Genomic DNA, 12,076 nt, shown 5'->3' with positions numbered 1-12,076 from the left:
AAATAGCAGTAAAACCACATTCATTGATGAAATGACATAAGGGATGGAAAGGGGGGATGGCAGTTTTTCGGGGGGGATGATTTGGACCGTTTTTATTTCAGGGGGGGATGCCATTCCCCCTCAACTCCAGTACTGGTTGTCGTCACGTTTCCACCAGAAGGAGCTCTGGGCCGGGTCGTTGGCCCGGGTCTGGGCTTTTCCACCAACTTAAACTCAACATGTGAAGAACTTTGTTTTCTCATTTTTAGGGATGAAAAGTGCTTCAGAAATAAAGATGTTTAACTATGATCACGAGTAAATGATGTTGAGATCTCTAACGGAATGTGATTAATGTGTCACCAGGAGGAAGCATCGCTCAGGTCCAGTCCGGTTGTTGTTAATGTTTAGACACCTGCCTCTCCCTGATTGGCCGGGGGACGTGGCTCGAACCCCCCCCCAGGAACCCCCTGCAGGGCCGCCGGCCCCTCAAACCTGAACAAACACCCAGAGCAGTTCTGTTTACGTGAGACAGAGTGTTTGATGAGACCGTTGTCACGGCAACCGTGGACCAGGGGTGGAAGCTGGATCAAAGCTTATCCCGGGACAGGAAGGTAACTCACTCCAGAACCCCCCCCCCCGAACCCTGACCCCTGGCCCGAAAGATAAACCGCTGTACTCACCTGCCGATGGGGGGGTCCGGAGCTCTGCAGGAACCAGAGCCTGAGTCCTGAGTGGTGAACTGAGGCGGTCCGAGGGTTTAAAGACTCCCGGGGCGGGTGGGGGGGCAGACGGGGGGGGCAAAGGGGCGGAGGATCCTGCAGCCAAGTGCGACGCTCGTCCAGTTAACCGGCCACAAGCTGTCTGGAGGTCCTGGATCCTCGACGGCGAGCCGTCACCTCCTGACCCCCCCATGAACCTTCCTCAGCACCGACTCAGCACCGACTCGCTCCCAAGAATCTGCAGAATTTTACTAATTCTTCTTAAGGGGATCAGAGATGAAAACAAGCTGAAATGCAGCTGAGTTACCCTGGGGGGGGACTGGGACCTATGGATAGATAGATAGATAGATAGATAGATAGACATATAGAGATAGATAGACAGACGTATAGAGATAGACGTTGTTGAGGAATTTATCAAAAACCGGTTCAGAAGTCCGCTCGTGGTATAGAGAGTTTTTAATCAGTAAGCCGGCGGTGGACATGACCAGCACAGATCAAGTCTGTAGGTGGTGTGCCGACCCAGATTGGTTTGGTCAAAGGGTTTTTATACAAAAGTTACAGGAATAAACCAGCCCAGTGAGAGCCAGTCAGAGGTGTGAACCTTTAGCTTTGGGACCACCCCTGAGGGATCAGGGATGCAAGACGCCGGACCTTTCGTGACAATGTCCCGGCAGGGGTCTTCAGGAATTGGAACCTGCATGTCTATGTCTTAAGGGGGACATGAGGCCAAAAGCAATCTGCAAGGTGTCATTGTGTCCCTGCAGGGGTCAAGCGTTGCTGGAATTCTCCGCAAGTCGTCGTTGTCTCCCTGCAGGGGTCAAGCTGCTGGAATGTTTCATCAACGTATAGACGTATAGATGGATAGATGGATAGATAGATAGATCAGCCAAAGCTGAGGGGAGGGGCTTAACTCCACGGAAGCGTGGTCACATGATGCTCGACGCCGGAGATCATTTACAATGTGAATTCCTTTTTTAAAAGAAGTTTCCACATAAAGGATGAAGATCCACCTTTGGAGCCCCGAGTGGTCGATCGAGGAACTGCACCTCCTTCTACGTCCTTATTAACCATCAGACAAAGTTCTTAGAATTAGTTTTATACGTCTGTGCGTCCGAAATGCCATAATAAACAGTATATACTCAAAAAGTATACTTAAGTTCGGCACACTAAATATCAGTAGTATTCATTAATTCGGACGTACTACTCAGAGCCACACGGCACTTCCTGCCGTTGGGAGGGGGAGTTGTTACCATGGTAACAACTCCTCTCACAGCAGCAGTAGCAGCGCACCGCTCCGCTCTTTCCCATTTATCCTGGCCCAAACAAGATGACATTATATAATATTACATACAAACATTATAATATTAATATTATATAATAATATAATACTTAAAGGAGCTGTATGTAAGAGCAATAATAAAACGAATCATAAAATGACCCCGATATGTCAACAGACATTTAAAAATCATGTTCATTTCAAATACTTATGTCACTGACAACAGCACTCAAGCCAGGATATTCCAGTTTAAAAAGAGGAGTTGCAGCCCTCAACTGATGTTTATGTTGTCATTTTTGTTTTGGCCTGAAGCTCCACCCTCCACCTATCTCCCAATCACCAAGTCAGTATTGTTTCTGAAGCTCCACCCTCCACCTATCTCCCAATCACCAAGTCAGTATTGTTTCTGAAGCTCCACCCTCCACCTATCTCCCAATCACCAAGTCAGTATTGTTTCTGAAGCTCCACCCTCCACCTATCTCCCAATCACCAAGTCAGTATTGTTTCGGCATCCGGGTTGCCAGCTCGGCTCTAATTATCGCAGCCATGGCAGCCTACGTTCCTGCTGCATTCTGCAGCCTACCTGGCAACCTCTGGTCGGGGGGAGGAGGGGGAGGGTACACGCCGCTCAACAATATTTTGAAAGTGACTGCAGTACCAGTTTTGGACATTTCTTACAGACGGCTCCTCTAATATTATACTTATGACATATATACGTATCTGCGCAGCACTTAGCAACCAAACACCATGCATTGCATTGTGGGAAGTTTCTGCCTAGCTAGTGTCCATCAATCCATACTAATAAATTTCTCCAGAATGAGTATGGATAGCGTATACTATCGATTACGTACTAATGTTTCGGACGCACTAAAAAAATCTCACATACTGTTTTTGCTACTCATTAGGGTGGAAGTATAACATCTCGGACGCAGCTATAGTCATCATCTGGCCGAGTTGGGGCCCTAAACAAAATGTTATTTGAAGTTAAATCAAATAAACTTCAACCTGAAATAAATAAATATCAAATGACCAGGTGGGGGGGGGGCTGGACATGTTGATGCACTACTGCATCGCCATGGATACGGGGAGGGAGATCAGGGTGTCTACAGGTTTGACAGAGGTAAATTTAAGACTTTTTTCAAAGTTTCAAATACCATTTTCAAAAGAAAAGTTAAGACCAAAAAGAAATCCAGCGCTGAAGTCGAGGTTGCCAGATCTGACAGTTTCCAGCCCAAACGTGATGTAGAACCCTCCGAAATAATTAAAAACCAGCCCGAATCACACATTCTCTATATTAAAACTGTAAATTATTAAGTGTGTAATACATTTCAAGCTTAAAAACACCACTAAATAGCCCCAAAAAAGTTCAGGCTCCAAACAAAGACTACAATTAAATTCACAGATTAAAGCAAATACCAGTGAGTTTATTGTGTACGTTTCTACTTTTCTCTGCCATAATGGAAACCTTTTTGTTAATAATTTCTCCTAAATATTTAGTAAAAACCAGGAAAAGCAGCCCAAATATATATATTTTTCAGTCCAATTGGGGTGAAACTTGCCCAACCTGGCAACACAGATTTAGACCCTCTGCAGGAGATTCTCCTCAAAACGATGAAATAACCTTTTTAATGATGACTGGATACATTCCCTCTAAAATTAAGACCCTTGGATGGAGATTTAAGATAAATTAAGACATTTAAAGGCCTTATTTTATCAAAAATTTAATTTAGGACTTTAAGGACCCACAGAGAAAAGCCAGTAATTCAACCCAATTTTATTGATTACAACACAAATAACAATAAAACAATAAAACAGTACTGTATGTTTGTCTGTAAACGTCTGAACAGTTTGGACAAATGAAGAGAAGCAACGTGGTGAATTAACGAGGCACGAGTGGCGGGACGCGGCGAGACGGCCGGCAGGAAGTACCAGGATGGCGGCGACTGCTGCGGCTGCCACGAGCCCTTGAGCAAACGGTGACCGAGCTGCTTCTGGATCTCAGGAACCGACCAGACGGAGTTCTGGTCCCCCTCTGGTCCGCTGGAGGGAGGGGGGGGGGGTCAGGACGGAGGATTTTTAGGAAACGTGATGACGTCTGGTCGATATTGGACCGGGTCCAGCTTTAAACAGACTGCTGGCCCGGATGTTTCAGGCCGCCTGCAGCGGGGCGGGGTTTATGTGATGACTCGTACAGGAGTCAGGTGAGCCCGCCCACATCTAAACTCTCCCGACTGTTTCCTCCGTGTCTGTCGGTACCGCCCACTTTGAACCCATCTGGACCTCAAACGACATTGAAGTTCTTCATGGAAGAACGTTCAAACATGAGCCGAAGAGCCGCTAGCGCGACGGCACCATGAAAGCACCATGGAGGTAAACGTGCTCCATTAGCATTAGCGCTCCATTGGCATTAACATCCGTTAAAATTAGCGTTCCCCTAGCATTAACGCTTAATTTAACATTAGCGTTCTGTTAACATTAGCATCTGCTAAAAATAGCCTCCATTAACATTAGCGCTCCGTTAACATTAACGTCTCATTAGCATTAGCGCTCCGTTAACATTAGCCTCCATTAACATTAGCCTCCATTAACATTAGCCTCCGTTAACATTAGCGCTCCGTTAGTATTAACGCTCCATTTAACATTAGCATTCTGTTAACATTAGCATCTGCTAAAAATAGCCTCCATTAACATTAGGACTCCGTTAGCATTAGCATCCATTAACATTAGCCCTCCGTTGGCATTAATGCTCCGTTAACATTAGCTTCTGTTAAGATTAGCGCTCCGTTAACATTAGCCTCCATTAACATTAACGCTAAATTAGCCTTAGCATCCGTTAACAGGACTCTCTTGTAAAAGAGATTATTAATCTCAACGAGACTTTCTCCTGGTTAAATAAAGGTTAAAAAAAAAACAAAAAACATTAGCCTCCATTAACATTAGCGCTCTGTTAACATTAACGTCTCGTTAGCATTAGCGCTCTGTTAACATTAACGTCTCATTAGCATTAGCGCTCCGTTAACATTAGCCTCCGTTAACATTAGCCTCCGTTAACATTAGCGCTCCGTTAGTATTAACGCTCCATTTAACATTAGCATTCTGTTAACATTAGCATCTGCTAAAAATAGCCTCCGTTAACATTAGCCTCCATTAACATTAGCCTCCATTAACATTAGGACTCCGTTAGCATTAGCATCCATTAACATTAGCGCTCCGTTAACATTAGCTTCTGTTAAGATTAGCGCTCCGTTAACATTAGCCTCCGTTAACATTAACGCTACGTTAGCCTTAGCATTCGTTAACATTAACCTCTGTTAACATTAGCCTCCGTTAGCATTAGCATCCATTAACGGTGTTGATTTTTCCCTAAAATCCCTAAAAACACAAATCACAACAAAACGATCAAATCAAGAGGAAATTAAATGTTTCTCAGACGGAGGAATGTGGCGGTGCTCGTGTGGGCGGGGCCTCAGCAGATGTTCGGCACCAGCGCCACCAAGACTCCGCCAGGATCTGTAAACAACCCCAGGTAGTGGCTCCGAGGCCCCGAGGCTCGTGTTCAGGGGGAGGAGCCTCCTGGGTGACCCGGTCCGTTTCCCGGGCGACGGCCGGCCCGGCTAGCAGTCCCCCCCCTGGAACAGGCCGCTGTTCACCAGCGGGAACATGGTCAGGGCCCCCAGCAGCGACCCGGCCTGGATGGAGATGCCGCACCACAGCAGCGCCGCGTGACCCGCCTCGTGCAGCAGCGTCCCCACCACCACCTTCAGGTAGGAGAACAGGCCCGTGAACAGAACCCACGACACCACCTGCAGGGAGAAAGGACTCAGTCAGACTCACCTCCACCTCTACCCAACCTCATCCTCACCTCCACCCGACCTCATCCTCACCTCCACCCGACCTCATCCTCACCTCCACCCGACCTCATCCTCACCTCCACCCGACCTCATCCTCACCTCCACCCGACCTCATCCTCACCTCCACCCGACCTCATCCTCACCTCCACCTCCACCCGACCTCATCCCCACCTCCACCCGACCTCATCCTCACCTCCACCCGACCTCATCCTCACCTCCACCCGACCTCATCCTCACCTCCACCTGATCCTCATCCTCACCTCCACCTGATCCTCATCCTCACCTCCACCCGACCTCATCCTCACCTCCACCCGACCTCATCCTCACCTCCACCCAACCTCATTCTCACCTCCACCTGATCTTCACCTCCACCCGACCTCATCCTCACCTCCACCCAACCTCATTCTCACCTCCACCCCGTCCTCACCTCCACCCGACTTCATCCTCACCTCCACCCCGTCCTCACCTCCACCCAACCTCATCCTCACCTCCACCCGACCTCATCCTCCCCTCCACCCGACCTCATCCTCCCCTCCACCCGACCTCATCCTCCCCTCCACCCGACCTCATCCTCACCTCCACCCGACCTCATCCTCACCTCCACCCGACCTCATCCTCACCTCCACCCGACCTCATCCTCACCTCCACCCGACCTCATCTTCACCTCCACCCGACCTCATCCTCACCTCCACCCGACCTCATCCTCACCTCCACCCGACCTCATCCTCACCTCCACCCGACCTCATCCTCACCTCCACCCGACCTCATCCTCACCTCCACCTCATCCTCACCTCCACCCGACCTCATCCTCACCTCCACCCGACCTCATCCTCACCTCCACCCGACCTCATCCTCACCTCCACCCGACCTCATCCTCACCTCCACCCAACCTCATCCTCACCTCCACCCGACCTCATCCTCACCTCCACCCGACCTCATCCTCACCTCCACCCGACCTCATCCTCACCTCCACCTCATCCTCACCTCCACCCGACCTCATCCTCACCTCCACCCGACCTCATCCTCACCTCCACCCAACCTCATCCTCACCAGACCGCATCCTCACCTCCACCAGACCGCATCCTCACCTCCACCCGACCTCATCCTCACCTCCACCAGACCGCATCCTCACCTCCACCAGACCGCATCCTCACCTCCACCCGACCTCATCCTCACCTCCACCCGACCTCATCCTCACCTCCACCCGACCTCATCCTCACCTCCACCCAACCTCATCCTCACCTCCACCCGACCTCATCCTCACCTCCACCCGACCTCATCCTCACCTCCACCCGACCTCATCCTCACCTCCACCTCATCCTCACCTCCACCCGACCTCATCCTCACCTCCACCCGACCTCATCCTCACCTCCACCCAACCTCATCCTCACCAGACCGCATCCTCACCTCCACCAGACCGCATCCTCACCTCCACCCAACCTCATCCTCACCTCCACCCGACCTCATCCTCACCTCCACCCAACCTCATCCTCACCTCCACCCAACCTCATCCTCACCAGACCGCATCCTCACCTCCACCAGACCGCATCCTCACCTCCACCCGACCTCATCCTCACCTCCACCCGACCTCATCCTCACCTCCACCAGACCGCATCCTCACCTCCACCCGACCTCATCCTCACCTCCACCCGACCTCATCCTCACCTCCACCCGACCTCATCTTCACCTCCGCCCGACCTCATCTTCACCTCCGCCCGACCTCATCTTCACCTCCGCCCGACCTCATCTTCACCTCCACCCGACCTCCACCTGATCCTCATCCTCACCTCCAGCCGACTTAATCTTCACCTCCACCCGACCCTCACCTCCACCGTATCCTCATCTTCACCTCCACCCGAACTCACCCCCCAATAATTGCAAGAACGATTGTTTACTCCGTTTACCGGCAGGAAAAATGTTTTTATTTATTATAAAATCGGTTAGCAGAAGCTAAGGTCCCACCGGATAATGATTGCTACCGAAAACAGTTTATTTTTAGTTCCAACCCCATAACAAGGTTCTTAGACTAGGATTAGACTTTTATAGGTAATAAAAACATGTAATTTAATGTGAAACCAGTACAGTTTTATCCAAAGATATTATTTTTAACGTGGTATTTTTGTTGGACTGTAACTAATATAATAATTCCTTGGCTTTCAACCCTGCATGAGACTGCTCCTGTTTTAGTGTTTTTATGATTTGTTCTTAGTTATTGTTTTTAATTAGTTTTAAAAACAAACAATTATTTTACTATTTATTTCTTGTAAATTGTCTCATGTTCCTGTGTTGTTTTATGTATTTGTGTACAGGACCTTGTTTCAGCTGTGGTTGTTTTAAAGTGCTTTATAAATAAAGTTGAGTTAATAAACAGGTTGGCCTTTTTATTTTGTATAATTTTTTATAATTTCTTTGCAAAACTGTGTTTAATAAATTATATTATTAAATATTTTTTATAATTATTTGGTTTTTCATTAATTGTACAACAGAAAAATAATCCATAAAATAACCGCCCGATTAATCGTATCTCTAGCGTAAACGTGACTCACCACCAGCGCCTCGCCGGCGTGGCTGTCGGTTTCCCTCAGGGGGGGGCAGGGGCTGAGCGCTGCCAGCGCTAGCAGGTACGCAGCGAACACGCCTCCCGCCACCGACAGGACGCCCAGGCCGGAGGAGGACCTGGAAACAGGAAGTGAGGTCAACGCGAGGCGGAAGAGCGAGGCTCGACCTTCAGCTGGCGTCCGTCTCACCTGAGGAGGACGAACATGGCGAGGAAACACGCGACGGGGTTGGCGATGTTTCCAAAGACTACGGAGAGGTGGAAGGTCATGGCTCCGTAGGGCAGCGCGGTGAAGCTCTGCACGGAGGGCAGGACGCCGTTGGTTAGCGCGTTGGAGGCGGCGAGCAGCAGCAGCAGGTAGATGTTCCGCCGCGTCCAGAAGGGCGCCGGCGCAGGTGAAGGCGGCTTCTCCTCCACCTGCACCTGATCCTCGGACGCCGGCGTCCCGCCGTTGCACAGGTGAGTGTCCTCCCCGTCTTTAGCCGCCGCCGCGCCGCTGTCGGACTCCTGCTGTGGCGGCAGCGGGTCCTGCGGCGCCTCGGTGGGCCTCCGGGTCAGAGCAAAAAAGCTCAGCGCCGACAGCAACAGCATGGCGAACAGGAACCAGAAGAAGTTCTGGGCCGGGAAGTTCTCCTCCAGCGCCGTCTCTGGCGCTAGTGTCGCTAGCGTCTCCAGAGCTAGCGTGGCGTTAACGGTTCTGCTCTCCGGTGGCGCCAGCGTGGCGTTGGCGGTTCCGCCGCCACCCCCACCCCGAGCCACGCCCTGCGCAAGCGCCACGACGCAGGGCAGCAGCGCGCTCAGGCCCTGCCCCACGAAGAAGGTGCGGATGTACTGCGGCGGGAAGCGGAACATGAACGGCAGGAAGGTGACGTTGGACGTGCAGCAGACGGTGGACAGCAGGAAGGTGGCGAGCAGGAAGGGCAGCGAGCGCGGCGTTCCCGCCACCGTCACCGTGTGCGACCAGAAAATGGCCAGGAACGCTGCCGCCACCACCGCCAGCGCCTGGATGCCGTGGATGGCCACGCGCTCGTTCAGCCGCCCCGGGGCGAAGTGGTGCGTCAGTGTCACGGCGACCGGACCCAGGTTCCCCAACGCTATGACCACGGTGAGGTAGGCGGGAAGGTTCCACGCTGGAAACACCAAAACCAGAGGAGAAGAAAATGAAATTTATATTATATCAATATGTTACCCCTTAAAAACCTGCTGGAGCGCCGGTGCTCCCGTTTGCATGTTGATTTGAAAACGTACAATTACAACCAAATAAAACAGAGCAATAATTCTTTCTGCATGTTAAACAGGAAGAGTTTCACTTACATATCCTGCATTTAGTGTCCCAGAGTTTTAATCCATTAAATCGTTTGGAAAGATCCCATAATAATCCAGTAAAATTGCGGAAATCTTCATAATTTACACTGCGGGTTATATATAGATCCGGTACGTGTTCACAGCACATCCTACTAGGGCTGGGCGATATGGACCAAAAGTCATATCTCGATATTTTCTAGCTGTATGGCGATACTCGATATATATCGATATTTTTTCTGTGCCATAATTGGGGTTTCCCCCAAAGCATTATAGCATAGCATCTCTGTTAGCTTATTTTTTTCTGAGGCAAACCCTTAAAAAAACAGTCAGTTTTAATACAAAGCCTCATGCCAAATGTCACACAGGTACCTTTATTAACAGAGGTCTGCACAATATCAAAATGTATAAAACAAATGAAATAAAAATAAACTGCCTGCATATATAGAATAAAAATGATTCTTGAATAAAATAAAACAAATATCCCTTTCCTGCATAACAATTAAATTAAAATACACTGTGCAATTAATACAATGTAGACAGTAACAGGCAGACTTTTCCACTGAGGTTGACAGTTGTGCAAATAACAAAACATTTGTGCAAATCTCAAATAAAACATTCAAGTCAATTTGTCACAAAATAAGCTATATCAAAATCATAAAAAAAACATATATATATTTTTTTAATCGATATAAATGATATTGTCTCGTACCATATCGCGTTTGAAAATATATCGATTTATATTCAAATCTCGATATATCGCCCAGCCCTACGTTGACATACATCATCAAAATGATATATCTCGAAAAGTAAAGTATGAATTCATTCCAAATATATTTCCTGAGGACTGAAAGGCTTCTGTGTTACTTTTTTCCATTGACAATTTTGAGGGATCTAGTTATGGGATTTCTGTATTTAGAAAAATATGTGTAAAATTAACAAACGATTAACATTCTTTTGGTAGTTATTTGCTCTTTTTATTTATTTGGTTATGTTATTTAGTTGTAATTTATTTAGTTAGTCTGGAATTGTAACATCCAGATTATTAAAGATGGGCTTATATGGGTTGTTTTGATGCATAGCAAAAAAAATACTCCATAAAATGGCAGTATATATATATATATATTTATATTATTTATTTTTTACAATATTCAAGTGTTCAATTAAAAAATTACGGAAGCGTATTGCATTCACTTGAGAAATCTGCTGTTTTTCTGAATTAACAGATAATTATCTCAGAATTCCGAGAAAATTTTTAATGAAAAAAAAAAAATGAGAGCTCGATTTCATGGAAGCAAACATGTTCCGTCTGTCCAGTTTAATTTTGCTTTTGGTTTGAAACATTGGGAGATACTCTTGTCTTTAAGTTATATCGATGGTTTTGTTTACTGAGCTTCTCGCAGGTTGTAAACAGAGCAGATTTTTTTTTCATTAAAACTTTTCTCGGAATTCTGGGAATCGTTAATTCAGAAAAACAGAGCAGATTTTTATATAAAATAAAATAAAATAAATCAAAATCGCCGCTCAACGAGCGTTGACCAATGACAGCGCTGAACGTCGTCACGTGATCCGTGACGCGGCGCCTCTCAGCAGAATACACGTGAAAAGTAATAACAGTCCCAGTTTCAGTGAAAATACACAATGAAAAACAACTTTAAAGGCTTAATTTGTCAGTAATTTAACTCTTCGTGCAGGTGGGGGGGACTGACCTTCCGGGAGGACGCGGACCACCACCGGCAGCTCGAGCCACAGGCAGTTGACGGAGACCCAGGAGCCCATGGCGAACAGAGCCGTCAGCACGTGGGTCACCGCGGCGCTGTGCCACCAGCCGCCGGCCATGGCGCCTGCTGGTCCCGCCAGGACCCCGGAGACCCGCCGGAGGAACCTCCTGGACCTGGCTGTAGTGGTAAAACCCCCCCACTAGGAAAAACTGCTCCTCCTCGCGCCGCTGCGACCTGACAATGGAGGACAATTACACAAAGTCCGCCCCTCATGCTGCCTTCACGGACCATCGGAATTTATCCACAGCACTTAAAAAACCTTTTTATGTCGGTGATGTTATCAATATTCAACAGAGGTGGAAAAAGTACAAAAATATTGTACTTAAGTAAAAGTACAAATTTTCTGCTTGAAAATTACTTAAGTAAAAGTAAAAAGTACCCATTAAGAACATTACTTAAGTAAAAGTATAAAAGTACCTCAACTTAAATATAATAAAGTACCAAAAGTACATGGTGTAAAATGTACTTAAGTACAAAAGTAAAAAGTACAAAGTACAAAGTACAAAATTCAAAGTACAAAATTATTTTCAAAAGGATTGCAAAGAAATGAAGAATCCAAGAATTTGCTTACAACTCTAAATAATGGTGATATTTTTCTGACCCCTTTAGCG

General features: G+C 47.6%; 1 protein-coding gene across 1 annotated transcript; it reads right to left on the bottom strand.

Annotated features, from left to right (window-relative positions):
• Positions 1–5,527: 5,527 nt before the first annotated feature.
• Positions 5,528–11,733, bottom strand: slc52a2 (solute carrier family 52 member 2). Its single transcript, XM_061741305.1, has 4 exons — positions 11,394–11,733; positions 8,573–9,512; positions 8,372–8,501; positions 5,528–5,777 (listed from the first exon to the last, which is right to left on the bottom strand). Exons 1-4 carry the CDS (start codon positions 11,521–11,523, stop codon positions 5,589–5,591), a joined length of 1,389 nt encoding a protein of 462 aa, XP_061597289.1. The 5' UTR covers positions 11,524–11,733; the 3' UTR covers positions 5,528–5,588.
• Between the last annotated feature and the right edge of the window lie 343 nt (positions 11,734–12,076).

This window comes from Cololabis saira, chromosome 15 (genome assembly GCF_033807715.1).
Source record: "Cololabis saira isolate AMF1-May2022 chromosome 15, fColSai1.1, whole genome shotgun sequence".
Lineage (NCBI taxonomy): Eukaryota > Metazoa > Chordata > Actinopteri > Beloniformes > Belonidae > Cololabis > Cololabis saira.
The sequence above is the reverse complement of the archived record's forward strand: the minus strand, read 5'-3'. Positions and strand labels throughout refer to the sequence as shown.